The sequence below is a fragment of the Corythoichthys intestinalis genome, chromosome 18 (assembly GCF_030265065.1).
Source record: "Corythoichthys intestinalis isolate RoL2023-P3 chromosome 18, ASM3026506v1, whole genome shotgun sequence".
NCBI classification, from domain to species: domain Eukaryota; kingdom Metazoa; phylum Chordata; class Actinopteri; order Syngnathiformes; family Syngnathidae; genus Corythoichthys; species Corythoichthys intestinalis.
In genome coordinates, this window is record NC_080412.1 from 46,961,650 (window position 1) to 46,989,628 (window position 27,979).

Consider the following 27,979-nt stretch of genomic DNA (forward strand, 5'->3'; position numbering starts at 1 on the left):
TACTAAAACAGTTAAGCTTTATTTTGGGGTCAACAGAGGCACTTTTGGTGACAGGTGACCCCCACAGAGAAATGTTTTTCTAACCTAGGGAAAATGTACAGTATTAATTTTGCAAAATCACAACAGCGCCATCTTGTGGCCGTGCACTCAAGGAGGCGCAATATTCTACTGTATGGAAAATTAACCACGTTATATGCGTTGGATCAGAGGCGTCGCGTCCCATTAGGCAAACCAGGCAATTGCCAAGGGCCCCCAGCCAGCAGGGGCCCCCAGAGGCCCAACAGATTTAGCACACGCAGCTTTACTGCACTGTCGCAGCGACAAGTGAGACAGTGCCAGTGAAAGCCTTGTGTCTGAGTTCCCTGGAGGGGCCCCTTCACTCGCTCTACAGCCCCCCCCCCCCCCCCCGCCCCCCCACGTGACTCAGAGTGAGAGTGAGTAGCGAGTTGTCTTTTTTTCAATTGGTATATATCCAAAATGAAGAGAAGTTATCCTTCTGGAAACGATAAGAGAAAAAAAAAGCAGAAGAGGAGAAAAGGAAGCAAGACAGCAGTGAGTGTACTATGTTATTGTAGTTTTATGTCCTAATGTAGTAGAAGCCGGGCACTTTGAGTGTCCTAAAAAGCGCTCTATGAGACCAAGGCGTCATTATACTTTATTAAATATGCTATTGCTCCAAGTCCAACTGTCCCCCTTACTTACTCGAAGGGCCCCATGTTGCTTGTTGCCTGGGGCCCCCAGGGACCCTTGCTACGCCTCTGCGTATGATTTAGTAATTTTAAAAGACCGACCTGTGACAAATGATCAAAATGCCTTTAGGTCTCAACACAGTGGCATTTATTGAAAGATGTTTAAACACAGTTAAAGGCATAATAACATATGGCCAGCTCCCATTGCAGGGAATAAATAGACAAATATTGTGATTTGCGAGTCAGTCACATCATTTAAAAAATGGGAAAAAAATACATCCTATTACTGTGAGCAGTTTTAAAATGCGAATCCCTGCTGTGAAATTCGCCATTCTCAACGTGACTCCTCTTAAAGCAACACCATGTAACTTTTCAGTTTTGGTCGATTTTAGCCTCGCCGATGAACAAAAGCGGTAGTGTTTTGCCTTAAGGAAGACTGCGTTTCTCATGAGGGCCAGCGCACACCCGTACAGTGTTGTCGTGAAATAATGAATCAAAAATCAATCTCCCGGTCACCAGCAGATGGATTAAACGACAATTCTGTTTCCAGTGGCTGTGTAAAGGATGAAAAGTAATAAGGTAATAAATCCGGTTGTGGCTAAATAATAGCATATGACAGTTAGCAACTGTGTGGCAGAGTGTTGCTAATCCCCACATCCCACCCATAGACTTCATAATGTATTGACGGAACACGGGGCTGATAAATAGGGGGCCTGCATTGTTGGCGAGGCCGTCAAAGCTGACCGAGTGGAATCACAGACAAAGAGCTTTTTTCGTTGAAAGTTCTTGTGAATAAATGCTTAAATCCCCGAATCCTTTATAGATATGGGTGTAAAACAGTCTTGATTCTTGGTTAAAAGCGGGAAAAAAATGTGCAGGTAGCATTTATTTTACGTAACTATGTCGAAGTACGATGCTAGTCTGTTAGTGAATGTAGCCAGCGGCCGCCTGATGTAAAGAGAGCTTTTCCGGTGAAAATTCATGTGAGTAAATGCTTAAATCACTGAATTCTTTATAGATATGGACGTAAAAGAGTCTTGATTCCTGATTAAAAGCTAAAAAAAATTGTGCAGTTAGCATTTATTTTATGTAAATATGTCGAAGTACAATGCTTGCCTGTTAGTGAATGTAGCTAGTGGCCGCTTGATGTAAACAGAGCTTTTCCACTGAAAATTCTTGTGAATAAATGCTTAAATCTCCAAATTCTTTATGGATATGGACGTAAAACAGTCTACAATGCTAGTCTGTTAGTGAATGTAGCTAGCGCCTCCTGATGTAAACGGAGCTTTTCCGGTGAAAATTCTTGTGAGTAAATGCTTAAATCCCCAAATTCTTAATAGATATGGACGTAAAACAGTCTCGATTCTTGGTTAAGAGCAAAATAAATCGTGCAGTTAGCATTTATTTTTATGTAAATATGTCGAAGTACGATGCTAGTCTGTCAGTCAATGTGGCGGCCGGCATATGTAAACAGCTTTTCCGGTAGAAATTCTTGTGAATTAAATGCTTAAATCGCTGAATTCCTTATAGATACAGACGTAAAACAGTCTCGATTCTTGGTTAAAAGCCAAAAAAGAAAAAATGAGCAGTTAGCATTCAATTTACGTAAATATGTCGAAGTACAATGGTAGTCTGTTAGTAAATGTAGCTAGCAGCCGCCTGATGTAAACATAGCTTTTTTGGTGAAAATTCTTGTGAATAAATGCTCAAATCCCTGAATTCTTTATAGATAGGGATGTAAAACAGTCTCAATTCTTGATTAAAAGGAAAAAAAATGTGCAGTTAGCATTTACTTTACGTAAATATTGTGAACTATGACGCCAATGCCGTAGCGGCTAATTTCTCCCATTGAGTTTTTTAACAACGTTTCAAAATGCATGCATGGTACAAAAAATATAATAATGACCTTGAAACCTCGAACCGATAACTCCCGAGACAATCCTTCCTGTTTGTATGCGGTACAGCTTTCGTACTTTTTCAACAGTAATCCGGCGTTAGATCGCTGCGTCCGTTCGTGTGTTTGTGAATAGCTCCTCTTGATGTGGGCGGCCCCCGACTTGAATGCGAGGCGCATGACCGATCTAACCCGCCAATACATTATGAAGTCTATGCCCCACCAGAACTCATCAACTTTGACGAGTTTGGTTGAGGTGGGGGCTTCACGCCAGCAAGTAAAAGCCTAAACCTTAACCCTATTCACGCGAAAGCGTTCGGTTTGACTTCCATCTTTATAATGAAAGGGGGAATTGACGTATGCCGTAAAGCAGTCAGCACATTTGTAGTTCTTTTGTGTGGCGGGGTTCCTGCCACCCTCCTCAAAGTTACTTAGTGCCAGTGAAAGCGATACAGACCTCCTCAAAATATAAAAGAGGTGTCATTCAACTATTTGCCAGTCGACGTGTCATCGCAAATGTTATGAAAATATTTTATAAAGGTTGAACAATTACCTAGTGTTGCTTTAAAAGGTTATCGCTTGTACCCGAGACATAACTGACGAGTGCTATACAATATGGCTTGCGAGTGTCTGTTTAAAAATACAAATGATACATAATTAATACAAAAAAATAATAATAATAACTAAGGAGTAGCGTGTTTTCATGGCAGCTGACACGCTTATGTTTCTGTGACATTTGTCCTTGCGGGCTCACAGTTTAAATTGGACGTCTTCATGCCGTAGGACCTTGTAGGTAAGCCAGTAGAGGACATTAAACATCAGAAAACTCATAGGGAAGACAGCGCGAGAGACAGTGTCAATCTTTTTGGCTCGGTCCACAAAGCGTCGCCTGATATCGTAGTAGCCTAAACCAGGGGGTAAATCGGCAAACACTGGAGTCGCATCCATTTCTGGGGCAAGTCCGAGGCTGAAAGTTTGGAAGAGTAAACCCTGGCGTGCCAGTTCCTCCTCCTGAAGGACAACGGAAGGAATTAGAAGATTGTCGTCTTTGCAGGAAAACTAAGCAAGCGGCGACGTGTACCCTCGCACAGGCGCTGCACTGCTGCCCCACACTCCCATGGGCCGCGTCATTGCCTGACATGTTGCCTTTCGTCTTACTGTCGCCACTTCCCTGCTAATGGAGAGAGAGGGAGAGAGCAGCACATGGAATGCATAACGTGGAATCTGCACGTTTGGTTTATTTACAGGCTCGTTGAATGTAAAAAAATAATAATAATAAAAATCAGAGCGTTGTATTCCAATCCGGCAAATGTTCCATGTGGATGCGTCGTAGATAGTGGGATATGAATATTGACGCTTAAGAACGGCACAGCAAAATTGTAATAAATATTAAAACAGAGTTGTCCGCCTTTATCGGACGCCTGATAATACAGTATGCGTGCAAATATACGGTTTTAAGGCACCAATGTCAAAATAAAAAGCATTTGATTTTCTACGTACACTATGAATGAGCTACACTGCTGGCCAAAAGTATTGGCACCCTAGCAATTCTGTCAGATAATAGTCAATTTCTCCCAGAAAATGATTGCAATTACAAATGGTTTTGGTAGTAATATCTTCATTTATTTTGCTTCCAATGAAAAAATACAAAATAGAATGAAAAAAAAAATTCAATTATTTTCATTTGAATACAAAACTCCAAAAATGGGACGGACAAAAGTATTGGCACCCTTTGAAAAATCATGTGATGCTTCTCTAAGTTGTGTCATTAACAGCACCTGTTACTTACCTGTGGCACTTAATAGGTGGTGGCAATCACTAAATCACACTTGCAGCCAGTTAAAATGGATTAAAGTTGACTCTACCTCTGTCCTGTGTCCTTGTGTGTACCACACAGTGTTGAGGTAATTATCGAGGGTTGATTGATTAAATATTTGCTTGATTGATTGAATATTTGCTTGTGCTCATATATACCATAAATAATACATATTGCCATATTTTTCTCTTATTGATATAACCAGTAAATGGTTATTGCTTGCTATACTAGGTTGTAGTATAATGCTTAAGTGTTACAAAGGGTAAAGAGGGTCGGGATGACAACTGCCTTGCTTCATGGCCGCATCATTGCGTAACTAGACCTTCCGAGACATCTTCAGCACCTGGCGTCTGGACTTTCGTCTAGACCTTCGAGGACAATTTTCCATCCGAGGACATCTTCCATGGCCGCAGCGTTGCATACTGAAGTGTCTGGGTCATTTTGACCATTGTTTACATGAGCCTTTGCTTACCTACGTGTACTTACTTAGTTCCACCTACATGCTCACACATATCCAACCAAAATCACATGGGTGTCTCCAGCTTGCTCCCCCCTCCCTCAGGGCGGCACCCTTTTTGTGTTAGGACAAACCCCTCAATAAAAATAGCAAGGAGTGTTTTTCTTGAGATCATGGAGAAAAGAAAGAAGACCAAAGAACTGTCTGAGGACTTGAGAAGCAAAATTGTGAGGAAGCATGGGTAATCTCAAGGCTACAAGTCCATCTCCAAAGACTTGAATGTTCCTGTGTCTACCGTGCGCAGTTTCATCCATAAGTGTAAAGCCCACGGCACTGTGGCTAACCTCCCTAGATGTGGATGGAAAAGAAAAAATGACGAGAGATTTCAACGAGAGATTGTGCGGATGGTGGCTAAAGAACCTTGACGAACTTCCAAACAAGTTCAAGCTGTCCGGCAGTCTGAGGGTACAACAGTGTCAACCCTTACTATCCATCGGCGTCTGAATGAAAAGGGACTCTACCCAGGAAGACCCCACTTCTGACGCAGAGACATAAAAAAGCCAGGCTGGACTTACCTGAGAAAGCCAAAAACGTTTTGGAAGAATGTTCTATGGTCAGATGAGACAAAAGTAGAGCTTTTTGGGAAAAGGCATCAACATAGAGTTTACAGGGGAAAAAATAAGGCCTTCAAAGAAAAGAACTCGGTCCCCACAGTCAAACGAGGAGGAAGTTCCCTGATGTTTTGGGGTTGCTTTGCTGCCTCTGGCACTGGACTGCATGGCATTATGAAGTCTGAAGACAACCAACAAATTTTGCAGCATAATGTAGGGCCCGGTGTAAGAAAGCTGGGTCTTCCTCAGAGGTCTTCCAGCAGGACAATGACCCGAAACAAACTTCAAAAAGCACGAGAAAATGGTTTGAGAGAAAGCACTGGAGACTTCTAAAGTGGCCAGACCTGAATCACATAGAACACCTGTGGAGAGATCTGAAAATGGCACCCTTCAAATCTCAGAGACCTGGAGCAGTTGGCCAAAGAAGAATGGTCTAAAATTCCAGCAGAGCATTGTAAGAAACTCTTTGATGGATACCGGAAGCGGTTGTTCGCAGTTATTTCGTCTAAAGGTTGTGCTACCAAGTATTAGGCTGAGGGTGACAGTACTTTAGTCCGGCGCATTTTCGGAGTTTTGTGTAAAGTGATAATGATTTGATTTTTTTTTTTTATCCCATTCTCTTTTGTGTGTTTTCATTGCAGGCAAAATCAATGAAGATAATGCTACCAAAGCATTTGTAATTGCAATCATTTTCTGGGAGAAATTGAGCATTATCTGACAGAATTGCAGCGGTGCCAATACTTTTGGCCAGCAGTGTACAACGCGGCTGTTTGGCAGAACAACCCTGCGTGGCAGGGTGCTGCCATACTATTTAAGCCCCAACCAAAGACTTCACTATCAGTTGACGAGACAGCTCCTACAGACATTGCGCCACGGGATCCCCGTAGGGGGCTGAGCGTCGTGGCAGCTTTCATTGCGATAAACTCAGATGCACGCTGCGTTCTAATGCTGGACAAAAGGGGAAATAGGACAAAAGTTTTTGTACATACAAGCAGGCAGGAGTGTCTCCAGAGTGATTTGGTCGAGGATTCAAGGTAATTAATATATAAAATAGCACCATGCATGCACTTTGAAACCTTGTGGGAAAAAATGAAATGAATGGAAAAAATTTTGTGTAACTTTAGCTTGAAATATTTATGTAAAATGAATGATAAGTGCCTCTCAAAAATCAAATTTCTGTGTTTTGGGACTGTTCAGATGACAAAAGAGCCATCCGGTTTCAATCTTGATGGGCTAAAGATCTAATTTTGGCTGCCAGTCTAAACAAGGCTTTATTCCACCCAAAACAATGCATCAGGGAACTGCCACTTTTTTCAGCAATTCCGGTTGTGACATCACAACCGGAATTGATCATCATTTATAGCTTTCTAGTGCAGTGTTAGCTAGTTAGCTTGCTAGTACATGTTGATGAGATGACAGAACGGTCACACGGCAACAAGGGACTGGAAAGCCTATGGATCGTATGCTTGCAGACTGCAAAAATCTGCAACTCATTCTGGGTGTAATATGAAGGGAATAGTATCTTTTCTCGTATTTACCGATCGACTGTTTGTATTACTCTAACACACTTAATATAAGCAATCAAGCAATAGTACTGTTTCATGTATGTACTGTTTGTATTACTATAACACACAAAATATAAAATAAATAGCACTTATGTCATAGTTTAAGGAAAACAAGCAGAATATAGGGCATAAGAGATACATGACGACGCCTTCCTATCACAGAAGCCCAACGCGTGCGTCATGCAACTGACTGAGCAAGATTAACACTGACTAGGCAAGACATCTACAAGCCCACGTCTGCACCACCAACTCCCACAGTCAGTTCTTCTGGACGGTCCAGAACAGATAGTGGAACATCTTGTCTTGACAAGGAACATCCGATAAGGAGGAACCCTCGACCGAGAAACGAACTCTTAGCACTCACGTTGCGCTGAGGTGGAAAAATCCAATACCCTTATTACCCTGACAACAGTAACTCCCGAATCCTCCTGTCCAACCCACAAACAGACAATAATCCTAAACAACGCCCTAACACACCCTTCTTCTGCCCACACACCGCCCCGCAAGAGCCTTCAAAAAGACTGAATGTTTAACTAATCATTGTCATTTTTCTCGGGAAACTTTTGTTGACTTGTGATATGGTGACCTTGGAATGAGTCTGCCTCCTTGCCTGAGTCTGTTTTGCCTTGGCGTATGATCGCTGTCGACCTGAATAAATTGTCAACTTGTGTTTCGAAGCCTTTTTCCAGCTTTTAAAATGGAGTCAATACAAGGGGTTAAGACTAAGGTGAACACGCGGAGTTTGGCCTTTTGGCCCGATCTCGCCAGCCCAGGTGCGGCGGTAATGGCTGGCGTGGTTCTGGCAGTCCGGCAAAAGGGTCAGAGACTAGAGTAATACAAACAGTCGATCGGTAAATATGAGAAATGATACGATTCCCTTCAGACATCATCTTCTGTTTGGAGACTTTTTAGTGGGCGGTGCCAAGGCAGCTGAGAAAAGATGACTAGAACCTAATTTGATGATTGAGAACTTTCGGATGGATTGGTGTTCAAAATATGGTTTGATATCATTTTAAAGTCACTCGCTGTAGTATTTCGTAACACCTTGACGAGCATACCGTCGAGAGTGGAAAGGAGCGATGGCTTCGATGAATTACAGGTCAGCGCTCTTTGCGGAGCGACAAACGGCTTAGATGCCTAGCTCGCGCATCGCCGGGTAGAGGGAATAGCAGGTGACAGCTGCCCCGAGGGCTGAGCGAGCGTGAGTGGGTAGGACGGTACTGTACTCACAGTCCGTTGCCGCTCTTGCTCTCTCAGCTTCTTCCTCAGTCTGAAGAACTCCTTATGCTGCCGGGAAACAAAATTCACGGCCGCGTACTCCAAGAGTGCGGCAAACACAAAAAGAAGACACACCGCCATCCAGATGTCGATGGCTTTGACATAGGACACCTGCAAAACAGAGGAGCGTTGAATTGGAACATCATTCAATTCAGGCAATCGATGATCACATTCTAATGCCGTCGACTGTGCTGTGATAGTCGCTAAAATTGATGTTAACCATGATAAACATCCTGGTGCTTCCCAGTCAAAAGGGATTGGAGACAACTTGAAGCTACCACTACCACCGATACCTCACGGGCATTTCACTCAGGGATAAGCTTCCCTAAGTAAATACACATGTTCTCTCATCTAGCCTAAAGAAACATTTCTATATTGCATGCTTTATAGAGACACATTTCATGAGTGCAAAGGTTCCACGTGACACTGGGCAAATGGATGGAGATGAAGCAGACACATTTCCCTGGGTCTGACAGCTGTTTCAAACCAGTTTTCGGGTGCGGAATCTAAAACTGATATGGGGATTTTTCTATCACGTCCGCTTTTTGAACTCTAGGATCATTTTTCTGAAGAAAAAACAAAAACAGGAAAGGTTGCCGTGTTTATTGAACATTATTCACTTTTTAAAAAATTTTCTTTAACAAAGGTTATAGCTAGTCGTGTCCAAGTAGTGACTACTACATATTCAGTAGGTAAGGTGTAGATTAGAAAAAAATTGTACGTACATGGGTGATTCTCATGAAAGCTTTGAATTACGGTAATGAAGGACATTCACCAAAGCTAGCTTAAAATAGCAGAATGGTATGATGACTCTGTCATCAACCGTTTGAGCTCCCTAATATTTTAATTACAGTCAAATATCTAATTGATTAATGTCATGTAATATTATACATTATGGTAATGATGACCTATGGTATGTGGGGAAGTAGGCCTATAAACTTAACTATTAACAATATATACAGTGGTATGAAAAGGTATCTGAACCTTTTGGAATTTCTCACATTTCTTCATGAACTCACCATCAAATGTGAGCTGATCTTTGTCAAAATCACACATCTAAAAAAACTGTGTCTGCTTTCACTAATACCACCCATTGATAGGTTTTCATATTATAATGAGGATAGTATGCAAAAAAAGAGAGAAGGGGGGGAAAAAATAAGTAAGTGAACCATCACATTTAATATATGGACTTTTTTGAGTCTTTCTATTGTGGTGACCACTGCCTCATGGCGGAGTTCGCCTGGGGAACTTGTGTGGGGTTAGGGTTCCTGGGGGGGAACTGGTTTGACCGTGCGCGTTTCCGGCTGAGTCACTGGAGGGTGCGGGGGGACGCGAGCGGCCGAGCACGGCGGCGCGGGCTCTGCTCGGCGAGCAGCACGGACTTAACGGCATCGTCCGCTGCACTGGTGGTCCTGGTCGTTCTGCTCGGTCGTCCAGCGCCTGGCATCTCGGACGTCCTCCCGGTTGTTCTGCTCGGTCGTCCGCCGGCTGGCACCCTGGACGTCCTGCTGGTCGTCGCACTTGGTCGTTCGTCGCCTGGCGTACAGAACGTCCTCCCGGTCGTCTTGCTCGGACTCTCGCGCCTGGCGTCCTTGTCGTCCATTCGGTCGCCTTCCGCCGGAGCCCCGGCTGTGCGGCCTGGCCGTTCGTTCTGTTGAATCAGGTTGCGGGTCTTACCAAATGCACTACTGCCCTCCAGTGGCCAGTTTTATTGCTTTAAAATGGATTTTCATCATTGTGCTTTAGAGCGAAGTTGCTTCAGAACCTAGAGATGTCTCTTGTGATTAAAAAACCGTAAAAGACGTATAAATACGTTTTTGGGGCACTGAAACCATTAAAAATAGAACATATTTATACATTTTTGGGAGCAAATGAGTTAATGATTGCAAGTTGTCCAGGCCCTGTGTTAGCATAACAGCTCCAAATCATGATGCTCCCTCCACCATGCTTCACAGTGGGGATGAGTTGTTGATGTTGGTGAGCTGTTCCAGTTTTCCTCCACACATGACATTGTGTGTTACTTCCAAACACTTCAACTTTGGTTTCATCAGTCCACAAAATATTTTGACAAAACTTCTCTAGCGTCCAAGTGCCTTTTTGCGAACATTACATGAGCAATAATGTTTTTTTACACAGCAGTGGCTTCCGTGGAGTCCTACCATGAACATCATTCTTGGTCATATAGTTGTTGTGTCCACAGAGATACTGGACTGTGCCAGTGATTTCTGTAAGTCTTTTGCAGACACTCTAGGTTTCTTTTTTTTTTTTTTTTTTTAATCTCTCTGAGTTTTCTGCACTGAACTCTTGGCGTCATCTTTGGTGGACAGCAACTCCTTGGGAGAGTAGCAACAGTGGCAAACTCTCTCCATTTGTAGACAACTTCTCTGACTGTCGATTGATGAACATCCCGACTTTTAGAGATGGTTTTGTATCCTTTCCCAGCTTTATACAAATCAACAATCCTTGATCGCAGGTCTTCAGAAAGCTCTTTTGACCGAGCCTTAATGCACATCAGACAATGCTTCTCATCAAGACATTTCTTACCAGGTGTGTGATTTATAGTGGGCAGGGCCACTTTAAACCAATCATCAGTGATTGGGCACACACCTGACTTAAAATGTTTGGGAAAAAATTGTTTCAATTGCTCTTTAAGTCTTCTTAGGCAGAGGGTTCACTTATTTTTCCCCTTTCTGTCATTGTTTGCGATAGCACCCTCATTAAAATATGAAAACCTATAAATGTTTGAGTGGTTTTAGTGAAAGCAGAAACTGTATTTTCATCTGTGTGATTTTGACAAAGATCAGATCACATTGGATGGTGATTTAATGCAGAAGTGTGACAAATTCCAAAAGGTTCAGATACTTTTTCATCCCAATGTATATGTATATTTTTTTTAAAGTCCCAAAAAACTTAGCTTGTAGCCATATTTGGTTTTGCCCTCTTTTTGGCGCATTATTCAGAATAACTTTATTACAAAAGTAAAAAATAAAGTTAAAAAAAAAAAAAAAACGCCGCAGTGCAACAGTAATGGAAGCTGCATGCTTGGACATTATATTTGAAATAAAACATTTTTATTAGAAACAAAGTAAGACACCGTTATAGCTTCTCATAATCTGATAAATTAGATGGTTATATATTTTTTGATGAAATGGATTGAATATTGATGACACTGTATTGAGGCAAAAACCTCAAATCTTTTCATTGGCACATTACAGTCATTAATTTATGACTCTAAAATGAGTTCAAAAATATAAATAACACTATTTTGGGCCAGATTATAGACATGATCATCTTTCAACTAAAAATGAACTATTTATTGACTAAATCCCTTTAAAGACTAAGATTAGGTTAGCTTTGTGAGAATCACCCAACTACTTGGGACTGCAGTTTTGGAAACAGCATGCCAATATTTAGATTGTTCCCTGTCGCTGACAAAAACGCCACTTTATCAACGATGCTCGCTCTACTCGAAATGATCAATTACTCCGGCTCGACATCACAAAATATCCAACCTTGGGCAGAGACGCCCTGGATCCGGAGCTCTGAGTCGTCATGGTGAGAACGGTGGTGATCCCCAGGCCGACCCTGGCCGGAGCCGCGTCCATGTTGATCCAGAAGGACACCCAGGAAAGGATGACCGTGAGCAGGCTGGGGATGTACATTTGGATCAAGTAGTAGCCCATCTGGCGCTCCAGGTAGAATTTGACCTCAATGCAGGTGAATTTACCTAACGACGGGAGGAGATACAGGTACAAACTGACAGGCTCGTTAGAAGTAGATTGACAGCGACCCTCCGAGACGCCGGACTCGTCGTCCCGTTTGTCGTTTACCTGTGTTGTAATGCTTGGTGCAATAGCCCAGCCCTTGTTCCTCTTTGAGCACAAATTGTGGGAGCACCAGGTCATCGGCAACTTGCACGGCACCCACGTCCAACCATTCGAAGATCAGATCGTTCATGGTGTAACCGACTAGAAGGGAGAAAGAAGCAGGTTGCCAGACTGCTGTCAACTCCCTTTAAATGAGAGTTACTCACAGCTCTCCAGTTGCATGATACACGTCTGGCTGTCCATGGGGAAGTTCTTCAGATCCATAGGGCACGAGAGGGTTAATGTCAACCTGAAGGACATACAGTAGATGGCGCGCTTCATTTCAGTCAAACAGTTATTGAGGTTCCAGCAATTTAGCTTCATAGCATAGGCTTCATAATGTATTGATGGGTCCGATCGGTCATGCACTGTGCCTCGCATTCAAGTAGGGGGCCACCCACATCAAGAGGAGCTATTCACAAACTCACGCATGCAGCGATCTAACGCCGAATTTCTGTTGAAAAAGTACGAAAGCTGTACCGCATAGATACAGCAAGGATTGTCTCAGGAGTGATTTGTTCGATAATACAAGGTCATTATTAAACTTTTCGTACCATGCATGCATTTTGAAATGTTGTGAAAAAAATCGATGGGATAAATTAGCCACTACTGCATTGGCATTAGAGTTCGCAATATTTACGAGGGCTGTCAAACGATTAAAATTTTTAATCGAGTTAATTACAGCTTAAAAATTAATTAATCGCAATTCAAACCATCTCTAAAATATGCCATATTTTTCTGTAAATTATTGTTGGAATGGAAAGATAAGACAAGATGGATATGTACATTCAACATACGGTACATAAGTACTGTATTTGTTTATTATAACAATCAACAAGATGGCATTAACATTATGAAGATTCTCTTAAAATGATCCATGGATAGAAAGACATGTAGTTATTAAAAAATAAATGTTAGTACAAGTTACAGAAAATTTATATTAAAACCCCTCTTAATGTTTTCGTTTTAATAAAATTTGTAAAATTTTCAATCAAAAAATAAACTAGTACCCCGCCATTGTTGATGTCAATAATTACTTACACAATGCTCATGGGTGCTTAAGCCCATAAAGTCAGTCGCACCCAAGCGCCAGCAGAGGGTGACAAAACTCCCAAAAACACAAGTAACAAGTTGGCACTGCACTGTGCTGTCGTTTTAATCTGTTTGAGCGGGGCATGTGCGTTAATTGTGTCAAATATTTTAACATGATTAATTAAAAAAAAAAAATTAATGCGCATTAACGCGATAATTTTGACAGCCCTAATTATATTATATTATTATTATTTTATTTACTTTTGTTCCGTGAAGAATCCAGAAAGGGTTATTTGATTGTGGCTTTCTGAAAAACAATTAATTTTTACTTTTTTTTTTATTTTAAATTTTACACTTTTACATTACTCCTGCAATCGTCACACTTTTTCTGTTACAAACTGACCCCGGTCCCTCATCGGAGAAGGAAAAAGTTTGGGGACCCCTGGTTTAAATATTCAATTTTTGAATCCCGCGCCATGAAAATGAGTGACTTCCGGCTTCAGTCTCCGGTTTAGGACGAATGTAGATGTGACGTCACCCGGGTCAGCATCTCATAATACAGCATTGCTTTATAGCGTGCAGATGTACTGCGGATTCAGCCGATTTTGCGGATTCATTCGTTTATTTTTTGCATCACGCCAGCCAAACGGCTGCAGGCTTTTGTAGCTGCACCTCGGAGAGGCGTGTGAGCCTTTTTGGGTCTCAAAAGCTTCCCGTTCACCGTGGATATTGGCCAAAACAAGCCCTACTACTGTGGGACCATTGGACTTACGAGGAAATGAGTAAACATCGTGTTCTGTATTATGTCAAATACTGGGATCATGGCACATGTTACAATACGGAGGTGGCTTGCATTTTGTGGCTGACATGCTCCTTGTCCAACAAAAATGCCACGTCGGGGCAGCTATGCGCTCCCCCGACGTCGGCTGGTTTGTCCGGCAGCCATTCTGCAGCTGCTTCCCCGGCAAACAAGCTCTCCTGCCCACAGCAGGGGAATGAGTCCAGCGAGATGTTACTTGCTCGCTGCCGGGTGGGTTGCTGATCGGTGAAGACAATCGACAACCCCGCCGCTGTGTGACATGATCCTGGGTTGTTTTGTGTGATTTTTCGCTTCGAAAACCGAGAATAAGACTTTGAAACATCACTCGGTTCGGGTTAGCATGTCGGCGAGTTGTCATGCCTTCTGGTTTGTTTACGCTCTCCAAAGCCATGGCAGGGAAAGGACAAAAGCCGGACTAACTCCGGTGGCATAAAATACCGTTCGGAAGGCACAAGAAGTGGCCAATTTCAACCATTATGCAGTAATTTTGCTTTGTAGTACTGTATAAATGCATTTTTAATATCTCATATTCCATTAAGCACAAGACTATTATTTTTCATGACCGTACCATTTAATTAGCAATTGGGGAAAATAATTACTGTGGATAAAAAGAATATCCTTAAAAATACTGGAGCAGAGAGATTGAAAAAATCTTGACATTTTGCTGCTCTTCATCGCATTTTCCTCATTCTGAATCTTCCCCCTAAATGGGCTGAATTCTAAATCAGATGAAATCGTGACCCTGCCGACCTCATTCTCCAGCTGGGGACGCTAGAGCGCTATAATGACAGGCGGGGCTAAACGGCAGATTAATAGACTAATTTCTCATCATCTTCACTTTGCCAAATTGTTGTATATAGTCGAATCGTCTTAAAATATGATTCTAATTCCCATAATAATGCTATTTCAGATTTTTGTGATGCTGTCACAGCCACTTTAATGAACTCACTGGCTGCCACTGACAACGATCGACGTCCAATCCAATTGAAGCGGGAGTGTTGGCACTCACGACCACTATTTTTTCTTACCATATACGTACTATATTCCTCGATTATTACGCCACATTGCTTTCGTGTGACTTGAGTCACTTGAATTTATTTAGCCTGCAGCTATTGTTTACCATGTTCACAGTGTTAGCCGGACACCAATTACAACTCAGCTGAACTGAAGCGAAAAAATATAAGCAGCGAGATATAATAACCGGCTGTTGTAGAAGCGCTCGTTCTGATAGATTTTGTATGTCTGCTAATTGTTCAGAAATCCTATGATAAAAGTCTAGTTTAGAAAAAATATCCTAGCATAAGAGATAAGGTAATTGGTCCCAAAATGATTCATTTACAACAAATAATAGATCTTTGTTCAGCCATCTTTGCTCGGGACGTAAATCATGAGGCAAAACAATGAATGAAATTGAATTTATGATCTAGCCAGATGCTGAGTGAGTCATTCATCACCTGATGCTGTAGAGGACATTGCCATTCTGGAATATTCTGAGCAGCGTGTTGTCGGTGGTGACGTCGTGGAAGTTGGCTCCCTTTTCGTTGGCGAAAAATAAATCGGGCTTCCAAATGGAGTCCAACATGGACGGGTCCAAATCCAGCGAGTCATCCGGGTACTCTTTGTAAGCCAGGCGAGGGTCGTTCCACTGCTGGCGCAGAAAGACGTTGAGCCGGTAGTCCTGACAAAAACAATTCGGATCGGGTTTGAGACTCGCTTTTCAAATTGGATACAGCAAATTTTAAAGTGTTCCATAGACTTCATAATGTATTGACGGCTCAGATGGGTCATCCACTGCGCCTCGCATTCGAGTAGGGGGCCGCCCACATCCAGACGAGCTATTCACAAACACACGCACGCAGCAATCTAATGCCGGACTAAGGACTGTCTCAGGAGTGATTTGTTCGAGGAGTCAAGGTCATTATTAAATTTTTGTACCAGTTTAAAACATTGTGAAAAAAAAATCAATTTGACAAATTAGCTGCAACTGCATTGGCATCATAGTTCGCAATATTTACGTATAATAAATGCTAACTGCACGTTTTTTTTTTTTTTTTGCTTTTAACCAAGAATCGAGACTGTTTTACGTCCATATCTATAAATACTTTGGGGATTTAAGCATTCATTCACAAGAATTTTCACCGGAAAAGCTCTGTTTACATAATGCAGCCACTAGCTACATTCACTAACAGACTAGCATTATAGTACTTCGACATATTTACATAAAATAAACGCTAACTGCACGTTTTTTTTTGTGCTTTTAACCAAGAATCAAGACTGTTTTACGTCCATATCTATGAAGAATTCGGGGATCTAGGCATTTATTCACAAGAATTTTCAACAGAATAGCTCTGTTTACATCTGGCGGCTGCTAGCTACGTTCCCTAACAGACTAGCATTGTACTTTGACATATTTACGTAAAATAAACACTAACTGCACGGTTTTTTTTGTTTTTGTTTTTGCTTTTAACCAAGAATTGAGACTGTTTTACGTCCATATCTACAAAGATTTCAGGGAATTAAGCATTCATTCACAAGAATTTTCACTGGAAAAGCTCTGTTTACATCTGGCGGCTGCTAGCTACATTCACTAACAGACTAGCATTGTACTTTGACATATTTACGTAAAATAAATGCTAACTGCACAGTTTTTTTGCTTTTAACCATGAATCCAGACTGTTATACGTCCATATCTATAAAGAATTTGGGGATTTCAATATTTATACACAAGAATTTTCAACCCAAAAAGCTCTTTGTCTGCGATTCCACTCGGTCAGCTTTGACGGCCTCGCCAACAATACAGCTCCCTATTTATTGGCCCCGCACCCCGTGTCCCGTCAATACATTATGAAGTCTATGACTGTTCCAATCTGAGTGTGTGGGTCATCGTTTGTATAAAAAGTGCTGCCTTTTGCGAGGCAATTACATGTTATCATACATTGTTGTTTTCGTCAACGATAACGAAAACATTTCGGCGACAAACAATTTTTTCATGATGACAACGGCGAGATAAAAACGTGTCTCGGGACAGTCTAAAGGTTGTGCTACCAAGTGTTAGGGTGAGGGGGCCAATACTTTTGTCCGGCCCATTTTTGGAGTTAATGTAAAATGATAGTGATTTAATTTTTTCCCCCATCCTCTTTTGTGTTTTTTCATTGCAAGCAAAAGAAATGAAGATATTACGACAAAAGCCTTTGTAATTGCGATCATTTTCTGGGAGAAATTATCTGACAGAACTGCAGGGGCGCCAACACTTTTGGCCACATTTAGCGTACATACATAACATACACATAGACACACACTGTATGGCTGTTGTGTCACATTTTAAAATATGTTGGGTTTTGGCTCTCCCCCCCGATCTAAGTATTCATTTAGAAACAGGTGAATCTGACAAGTATAAACAGGTGAGTTGGTGTGGACAAAATGAAAACGCGGCCATAATTCTGCACGCGCGCTCACAGTAAACTCCGCTTTCAATTACGACAATGAATATTTCATCATGCTCCCTTTTAAGTATTTTAGAAAATACATGAGTCTCACTAGCTCTAAATGTGAATAAATAAAAGCTCTGAAAAAGTCTTCAGACCTCATAAATAAGGAAGAGTTGCTTTTTTGGCATCCTTTTCAAACCTTGATGAGGAAGAAAACACATTTTGCTATTTTGCAATTGACTTCCATTGATTGTGCTAGACATCTCATCTATTTGACATTTGGACTCCTTGACTGGACGTCGATGGCGCGATGAGTTAATCACTTCCAGGCCCCACCTCAGAGTGGCTTCTAGTTTGTTTTTTTTCATTACGACTACAATAAATTGTTGCAAATCTAACCCTTTTCTAAGGACAACCAAAACTAGGAATTATTAGCATGATTTTTTTTGTAGAATAATTTTTTTTTAACCCTTTGATGCTCCCAAAATATTTTTTTTCTCTCAAATGTTGTTATTATTACATTCATACAGTATAGGACAGTAATTTCGAACCTGCGGCCGATGGGGAAATATTTTGCGGCCCAAATTTGATATCCAATTGTAGTATTAAACCCTGAATTTTGCGATGGGCAATAAAAACGTATATAAAACATTTGAAATGAAATGAATTAATTTTTTAAAATATGAGAAAAAATATATAATTCTAAATAAAATTCGTTTAAATAATTAAACTTCAGAAATGACATTTTAAAAGTTGTAATTAATTGTGGTTTGGGCTTTAGATTATGGGTGTGACAAAATATCGAAATGGAGATACAGTATATCGTGATACTATGTATCCTAACAGGTTATCGATATGCTCCTGCCGAGAATTGAGATATCGAATTAAAAAGGTGTCAATGTTTTAAAAAAAAAAAAAAAAGGGAACCAACAAGTTGCGACCAAAATCTTCCACCACAATAGTGTCTCGGGTAACTGTAAGGCTGCCATTAACGGTGCTCAACACCCAATCCATTTAGACTGGAAACGTTCGTTCATTCTAAATTCGATTATTTTATTCGTCGATAAATCGATGAACTTTTTAGTTTGAATAATCGAGTAATCGGATAAGGAACATAAAAAATTAAAATACCTGAGCTGAGCCTCAGACGGTATATAAAAAAATAAAGATCTATGTACAACAAAAGAACAATTGGCTAACTTACACAGCAAAAGTCCGCTAGTTGTAACTTGTACTAACAATGATCTTTTAAGAACTACAAATCTTTCTATCCATGGATCGCTTTAACAGAATGTTAATGCCATCTTGTTGATTTATTGTCATAAAAAACAAATACGGTACTTATGTACAGTATGTTGAATGTATATTTATATGTCTTTCCATTCCAACAATAACTTACAGAAAAATATGGCATTATTTTATAGATGGTTTGAATTGCGATTAATTACGATGAATTAATTTTTAAGCTCTAATTAAGTCGATTAAAAAATTTTCATAGTTTGACAGCCCAAGTTTTAATACGGAGGAGGCTTGCATTTTGTGGCTGATTGTCCACCTAATATGCCACTCGGCCGACGACTGGCGGCTTGTTTGCACACTCCCCTCTGTACTCGGCTTATTGCCCTCTTCGTGTGCCCGGTGTTCTGTCAAATTTTCAACCCCATCAGAAATTGCAACTTTGTGTCAAAAATGGCCGCGAATACAGCAATTACAAAGTAAACACTACAAACTTTCTTTAAATAAGGACTCTTTTCTTACATTTGATCATGGATGGAAATGTAGAAAAGTTCTCCTCAGATACATCCTGCCATGTTAGCTGCACAACAACTGCACGCCTCTCTCCATTTACGTCTTCGCCGTGTAGTCTATCTAGTTGTCTAGTCTCGTCATCACTAGTCACCCGGTGTCCCCTTTCCCCCCTCCCCTCTGGGGAGGGGCTATTTTTCAGCTGCAGCCTCCTGACTGTCCGGACCCCTGGCTGGATAGACGTCCTCGCTGCTACCCCCGTCTCATCTGACTAGAGGGACCTCATCTTGCTCCTTTACTCCACTGTATTTTTACGGACTACAATTTCGCTTGCTAATTGCCATTAGCCGTTCTGGGGTTCCTGTCTATCCGTCCTGGGAGTGGATCCTCTCCTGACCTTGGTACTCCCCAAGGTTTCTCATTTTTCTCCCAATTGACTCTGGAGTTTTTGGAGTTTTTCCTTGCCGGCATGGAGGGTCTTAAGGATAGGGGATACCCAGGACTTGAAGTGTATCTATTCATCTTTGTTGCTTCATTTCTAATTGTGTATCATATTGCCTCTGTAAAGCCCTTTGAGACTTCTGTTGTGATTGAGGGCTATACAAATAAAATTGAATTGAATTGAATAGTAAAGCAATATTTTACGCCATTTTCGTGTTGACCATGTGGCAGCTACGCACTCCTCCGCCGTCAGCCGGTTTGTCTGGCGGTCATTCTCCAGCTGCTTCCCCGGCGAGCTCTCCTATCCGTAGCAGGGGAACGAGCTGTAACTCGCTCGCTACCGGGCGGGTTGCCGATCGGCGAAGATTATTGACAACCCCGCCGCTGTATGAATTGATCCAGGCTAGTTTTGTGTAATTTTTCGCTTCGAAAAGCGAAAATAAGACTTTGGGACGTCACTCGGTTTGGGTTAGCATGTCAGCTAGCTGTCACTTCTCTTGGTTTGTTTACATTCTCCGAAGCAAGGGCAGGGAAATGACAAAAGCCTGACTATCTATGGTGGCATAAAATATTGTTCGGGGGGGTGCGAAAGTAAAGATGAAGTCCACAGTTTTGACAATTACGCAATAATTTTGCCATGTCGTACTGAATTTTTAGTATTTCATATTCCGTTTAGCACAAGACTTTTGTCATGACCATACCATTTATTTTGCAATTGGGGAAAAGTACTTGGATAAAAGGAATATCCTGTAAAAATATGGGCGAAGAGAGACTGAAATAATGACATTTTGCAGGTCTCTTCATCACATTTACCTCGTTCGGGATAATTACCCCTCAATGGGTTGAATTGTAAATCAGATGAAAGCATGACCCTGCCGACGTCCACCTCCTGTTGGGGACGCTACAGCCATATAATGGTAGGCGTGGCTAAACGGCAGATTAAAAGTAGAGGTGCACGATAATTATCGGTCCGATAAATATCGGTCCGATAATAGGAATTATGACGTCATCCCAATAAATCCAATAACATTATATATTATCGGGCCTATCGATATTAATTTTGGCACGATGTCGGTGGATTGAGATGTGTGTGTTTGAATTTTTTCATGGACCAAGACCACAAAAGTCTCCTCTCCTCTTGCACCAAATGTTTAATCTGCTGACAAAGCACAATACCTTTTGGGTTTATATTTGTTTTAGTTCAGCACTCATTGTTCAGGGGAACACATCATCAATAATATTTACTAATTGATGGTGATTGACTCAAATTTATTTATTTGAAAAAATAAATATGGGCACTCTATTTGAAGTCAAAACTGTTCTTGTCTTTGTTTATTTTCATTATAATAATGTTCATGTCATCATGAAAATTCTGGTTAGGTCAAAGTCAAGTCTATGCTGAATCCACCAGTAGTATTTTTGGCCTACACATGTTCAAAAACCCATGTGAATATACAATGAAAAATTATATATATATTATCGGTTATCGTATCGGCTTTGAGGAGCAGGAAAGTTATCGATATCGGTATCGGTTTCAAAAAATGGATATCGTGCACCCCTAATTAAAAGACTAATTTCTTGTCATCCACACTTTGCCAAAATTGTTCTATATAGCCAAATTGTCTCAAAATATGATCCTAAAGCCTGAATTATACTCCTGCGTTGCGGTGACAGCGCAGCGACTATGGTGTCATTCGACATTCGATAGTTCTGCGGTGAGGGAACGCGTTGCTCTGTAATTCACCGCCAAGCCACTAGAGGGGTGTGGCGTTATGTTTGTACGGTTTTGGGGCATGCTTGTTGACTTCCGCTAGTCGGAGAAAAAATAAACAATGCAAGATGGAACTCTTGAAAGTAAATATTCTGCTCATCAACACTGAATAAATATTGAACATACAAATGTTGAGGGGCAGGCGACGCAGAAGACGGTTTCGAGGCGGTCTGGCTGACTTTTGATTCCGCACAGCGAGTTTTAGACTCGGGTGGAGAGAGCTAGCTGTGGCGGTTAGCTTCAAACTGGCGTCGAGCACTGCGTTCAAGGTCTGCAAAGCCCTCCAGCCCAATTATTATTTATTCTTCACATACTTGAAGTCTGACACGTAAATAAGTCACAGACTCACAGCAAACATATGTACACAATAAATGAAGTGCACCAACCAAAAATACGACATAAAGTGAAAAAAAATTGGCAGTTTTTAGCCGACTGGGTCACCGCTTCGTGTGGCCACTCGATTCCGAACACACACGTCTCGGTGGTTCTTCCATTTTTTTTTTTGTTTTCAATCGCCGACCTCGCCATTTGGCAATCACAATAATGACTTGACGACACTTGCTCTTCGATGATGCTCCCGTCGGCTTGGTCCATTTTTGGGTGTAGAAAATAATGTTTGATTCTATTCTACAATGGCTGTGATTTCGCGCTAAACCGGAAACAACAGTCTGAGCAGACCAATTACAGTCCGTTTCTGCCACGTCATACGCGTATGAAAATGAAAATTCGAGAGGCGCGCGTCAGGCTACGGCGCAGGGTCGTAACTCGGGTCTTCCTTGACAGCGCAGGTCTGAGGCGGAAGTATAACTCGGCCTTAATTCACATAATAATGGTATTTAAGACTTTTTTATCCTGTCGTACCCACTTTAAAAACCTGTAAAAAGGAAAATCAACTCTCTTTTCCTTCAGGGCGTGTCATGAAATGGTTCTCGATTAGGCTTTCGCTGGTGTTCTACTCTTCCTATACTGTTTGGGAGAATGTGATGAAGACTCACCATAGTGGTTTCGGTAATGGAGCCAAAGCTGTTGATGAAGATGTTACAGGTGACATTCACAGGAGGTCCTAAAAACAAGCCAAAATGTTATGTAATATAACCAAAATAAAATGCACATAAAGAGAGCAGGAAAAATGACTTGCCTATATGTTGACCACTAGATATAAAATATTCAAAGGGCAATCATTTATTGATTGTACTTTCGTGACATTAGTGTATTTATAGATAATCAGCTGGGATTTTCCCAGCATTCACGGACGACAGAGCGGAGAGAGATATCAAATACCATATGAAATATATATGAAATTCAACCCCAGAGACTAGCGGGGCGGGGGGCGCTAAAGTATGTCAGAGAGAATCTGCCGGCTTCATCTGGAGCTGGAGTTCAGGATTGGACTTAAATGGGCCTGTGGGCTAACAACGCAGGCACTGCTGCGCATTTCAAATTAAAAGGATGTGAAGGAAGTGGAAAAAGATTACAACCCAAGGCTGTGGGTCAACAGTAAAATCGTGAGGACGAAAAAGAGAAAAAAAACATAAGGCTTGAGTGTGAAGTCCCCCTTGACCCATCTGTCAGGGATTTGTGCCACTTCGACGCTCGCTCCCTTGGACAAATCGAGCGGCAAAGATCCCTCGCTCGCACCTGTCGCCGGGGCAGGGACGTACCTTTGAAGTTGGGGCGGATGCGAGCGTCGTAGCCAGATGTGCGACCCATCAGTTTGTCCAGGAAGTCAGATGGCGAGGGCGGTCTGGGTGCGCCGCCAGGTAGTTTCATCTCCTTGCACAGGACTGACCTGCTGGCAGGCCGACAAGTTACAGCGTATCACAAAAGTGGGTACACCACTCGCATTTCTGCAGATATTTAACTACATCTTTTCATGGGACAACACTGACAAAATGACACTTTGACACAAGAAAAAGTATTCTGCGTGCACCTTATATGTATATACAGTATAGAGTTCTTTGCCATGTGGTGCCATGTTGGACCACTATGAGAGGGTGTGAGAGCTGCGCTACAAATCTGAACACACCTGCTCCCTATGCACACCTGCACCTAGTAACACTAACGAGTCACATGACATTTTGGAGGGAAAAAATGACAAGCAGTACTCAGTTTGGACATTTAGGGATGTAGTTTCTAAGTGGTGTACTCACTTTTGTTGCCAGGGGTTTAGATGTTAAAGGCTATATTTTGAGGGGAAAATAGATTAACTCTATTATATAAGCTACACACAGACTACTTTTCATTGTGTCATTTTGTCAGTGTTGTCCCATGAAAAGATATAAATATCTGCAGAAATGCGAGGGGTGTACCCACTTTTGTTATACACTGTACATTCCAAAACGTATTTGCCATGACTGTATATTGTTAGACTAAAATTTAATTTTTAATGATTCGCATTGAAATACAGACTGACGGTCATTAGTCATTGCAGTGCTAGCATTAAGTATTGGAAAACATATTTCAACGTAGGACTTGAGCTTTCACGAAAAATTGACAACTAATCAAGAAATTACATTAAAAAGTTTTTGGTTAAAAATGGTTAAAAACTACTGCTTACCAGTGGCGTCGTTAGGCCAATATTCTCAAGCCCTTCTAAATAACTTGTTTTATTAAAAAAAAAAAAAAAAAAAAATCACATTCTCTACGAAGTTTCCAGATTAGTTTAAAATCATAAAACTTATCATTATTAAACTAAATATTGTCATAAATCTGTCAGTTTCCCCTCACTTCATAGAGAAAGGTAGAGAGCCCCTTCAGTGCGTAATTATCCAATCCATTCCACTTGTTCATATAGAGAATGCCCACATTCCTGAAAATCCACTCTGCGTTTTCCCTGTGACCTTGCTCGAAGTCAGTACCGGGCCGACGTTAGAGCAGTGGTTCCTAACCTTGCTAAAGGTACCGAACCCCATGAGATTTTGCCTGGCACAGTCAGACTGTTCTCCCTGTATTTTTCAAACACTGAGAGAAAAGTCTGGGACCCAGCCCATTGACGGCCTCTCGAGCAGGTACAAAATCAATCTACAAATCAGATTCGTTTATTTGCGCAACGTGTTCTTAACGAGCAACGTCACTCTTGTGCGTCGGAAGTCGTCTCCACTACAACACAGAAGGTGAACAGGAGAGCCGGGAATATGTTCCAATCCACGGTAAAATCAGTTTTAAATGACCAAAAACACATCGACACGAGTCATTGACAACAGTCTGTCTCGCGCTAGGCATGTTGAATAAACTCCGCTCTCCTCGTAAGTTTCCTTTCGAGCGCAAGTCCCTCGTCCTGCCCTCGTCGTTTCACTAACGTCACGTCTGCCCGTTCCTGATTGGTCCACTCCGCTGTCTGTTTGCTGTGGCTTGCTCCGCCCTGGAAATTGTATCCACTGAATGGTGGCCAGACTCAATAGCTGGAACAGCGGTGAGTCTGGTGTACCAGGCAACATGAGATTCACACGCGCATTAACCGAACCCTTTGGAATTAGAAAAATACTTGTTTTTTTTCCCCAAATTCCAAATTGACGGCATGCTCTCCATCCTCTCCCAAATCAACATCACCAGATGGGCCTACTTCCACCTTCGCAATATTTTTCGCCTCCTCCCTTCTCTCACCAGTCATTCCCCTTCCACTCTTGTCTGTAGTCTAGTCACTTCCCGGCTCGATTGCCGTAATTTACTGCTCTTCGGTCTCCCAAATAAGTCCCTCCAGAAACAGCAGATTCTCAGCAGCACGCCTCATCATTCGGACCAAGTGACAGTCAACCTTCCACAGAGCAAACCAGCTTTCCTCCCATCAAATAGAGGACTAGCAGTTGAAATAACTGGAATAAAGCCTGTATATTGTGGACTAACCAGTCCAAAACCTGGTCTAAAACACCAGGTTAAGAACCACTGCGTTAGAGTATAACAGTGTTTTCTTTTTTTCCAGTAATGAGTAATCTAATTAATTACTTTTCCCATCTTTGCAACGCCGTTACTGTTACTGTGGGGGGATCATTTCTACAATTTGGTTGAATGAAAGGGAGGTTGTCTGATTTTGACAGCTGTCTGGATAGAGCAGAGCGTGAATAGATGGATGAAGGATGGACATAAGAAGGTTTTCCAAGAAAGTGAGTATTTATCAATGCTGGTAGTGACAGCTCCAGCCCCCGACTAACGGCAAAAAGTACTATGTAATTAATAAACCAACTGCTCCGTGATTGACAAATAAAAAACTGGCTTGCACAGTACAGACAATCTCTGCACACGTCTTAAATTTGATGTTTTGCAGTCAAAAGTTATGTCCCAGCTCTTAGCTGTTGCTAGCTAGTTAGTCTGAAATGCATTGTGAAGGTTGTAGAAATATATTTCCATTTATTCACAATAATCACATATGGAAGATGTCACATTTCTTGTCTTCCATATTCACACAAATCCTTTGTCTTCTTACCAGTGTATGTAATCCGATCAGGGCTGGGGGTGCACATTCCAAGCAAGTCAACCCTGCCCCCAAGTTAGAAGGGAGGAAAAAGGCTATGCACTGGGAGCCTGGGAGCACTTTCTTGGTCCCTGGACCGGATGCCATGTCTTTTCTGTTTGTCTTTAAGTGTAAATGCTTTGTTCTTTTTTATTCCTGAGTTCTGTGTCATCATCTCCCGTTCGTTACAAGAATAAAACAATCTGTAACATGGAAGAATCGACTCTTTTCCTTCAAGGTTAGGTTGTTTATAGAGTTAAGTGTGCACTCTTTTTAACCACTATCTTTGGGGCGACTTCCTTCTGGAGTATCAGCTGTGGTACTCCCCAAGGTTTCTCATTTTTCTCCCAATTGACTCTGGAGTTTTTGGAGTTTTTCCTTGCCGGCATGGAGGGTCTTAAGGATAGGGGATACCCAGGACTTGAACTGCATCTATTCATCTTTGTTGCTTCATTTCTAATTGTGTATCATATTGCCTCTGTAAAGCCCTTTGAGACTTCTGTTGTGATTGAGGGCTATACAAATAAAATTGAATTGAATTGAATTGTTTCTCACTTTACGTTTAGATGAGTACAGGAGCTGAGCTCATACATATATGATTTTCATCTGTGGATAGTCATAATAATACACTAATAATAATCACTCCACAACTTTTATTGACTTGTAGGAGTCAGAGTGATAGACAAATTTGCCACCCTTAAAAACAGACGGCATTCTTTGACGCTTCCATCTACCAAGTAACTTGCAATTGTAGCCATTTTTTCGTGTTGTTGTACTGTATTAAAAAATACAGTGAAACAACTTCTGAATAAATCATTAGTCTTTGTTAGCCTATGTTCACTTACATCCTGGTCATCTCCTGGGGGCTAAGCCCCACCCCCATTCTTAAAACCGAGTAACGCCTCTGCTGCTCACCATACTGTATTCCTATCTGCCCATATACTTTAAATTTCAAGTTATGACTTTTGCTTTTTTATCCTTTTTTCCCCCCAATTTCGTTTTATCTATGATGCAATGTGATTTTTTTGTATCATTTATGTGACGTAAAGCACTTTGAATTACCTAGTTTTGAAATGTGCACTCTTTTAACAACTATCTTTGGGGTGACTTCCTTCTGGAGTATCAGCTGTGTTTCTCACTTTATGTATCGATGAGTACAGGAGCTGAGCTCATACATATATGATTATCATCCGTGGATAGTCATAATAATACACTAATAATAATTACTCCACAACCTTTATTGACTTGTAGGAGTCAGAGCAGAGTGATAGACAAATTTGCCACCCTTAGAAACGGACGGCATTCTTTGAGGCTTCCATCTATCAAGTAACTTGCAATTGTAGCCATTTTTCCATGTTGTTCTACTGTATTAAAAAATACACTGAAACAACAACAACAATAATAATGAATAAATCATCGGTCTTTGTTAGCCTACTTTCACTTACATCCTGGTCATCTCCTGGGGGTTAAGCCCCCCTGTTCTTAAAACCTAGTGACGCCTCTGCTGCTCACCATGGTATTCATATCTGCCCATATACTTTAAATTTCAAGTTATGATTTTTTACTTTTTTTTATCCATTTTTTTTTTTTTTTTTTTAATTTCGTTTTATCTATGATGCAATGTGATTTTTGTGTATCATTTATGTGATGTTTATAAAGCACTTTGAATTACGTAGTTTTGAAATGAGCTATATGAAGAAATGGCCTAAATTACAAATAAAATAACAATAAACGTTGATTTCTTTAGTCCAGATGATTATCTTTATATATTTGTGAAACGCAGATATTTGCAAACATCTTTTGCAAGTTGAATGGGTCATATTCATTTACCAACTTTTCTCAGTGCATGATTTTGGTTTCAAATATTTCCAGGATAAGTTAACACCTGATTTATATCACTGCAAATTAAACGTCCATCTCTGTCAAAGGCAGCCAACAAATCAAGCAATGTACAGAAATTTGACATGACAGTACCTGGCTTGCAGAAAAAAGACAGAAGGAGCCCACAGCAGACACAAGATGTGCCGTTTCATCCTAGAAAGAAAAATAGTCCACCTGAGGTAACAGATGCAGATGTCGGGAACTTGTTGTGGCTCCTCCAGCTACGGCTGCTGTGGT

At 41.3% G+C, this 27,979-nt stretch overlaps 1 protein-coding gene across 3 annotated transcripts; it reads right to left on the minus strand.

Moving 5' to 3' along the window:
- Nucleotides 1-828: 828 nt before the first annotated feature.
- Nucleotides 829-27,959, minus strand: LOC130907082 (glycine receptor subunit alpha-2-like). 3 transcript variants are annotated; one of them, XM_057821944.1, is made up of 10 exons: nt 27,836-27,959; nt 23,076-23,203; nt 22,410-22,477; nt 15,483-15,706; nt 12,344-12,426; nt 12,141-12,278; nt 11,823-12,037; nt 8,263-8,421; nt 3,665-3,757; nt 829-3,594 (listed from the first exon to the last, which is right to left on the minus strand). In XM_057821944.1, exons 1-10 carry the CDS (start codon nt 27,892-27,894, stop codon nt 3,334-3,336), a joined length of 1,428 nt encoding a protein of 475 aa, XP_057677927.1. In that variant the 5' UTR covers nt 27,895-27,959; the 3' UTR covers nt 829-3,333. The 3 variants fall into 3 exon arrangements, with proteins under 3 accessions (XP_057677927.1, XP_057677928.1, XP_057677926.1); XM_057821945.1 differs by having other exon boundaries at nt 3,665-3,754; nt 23,076-23,206; nt 27,836-27,945; XM_057821943.1 differs by having other exon boundaries at nt 23,076-23,206; nt 27,836-27,945.
- Nucleotides 27,960-27,979: the final 20 nt, after the last annotated feature.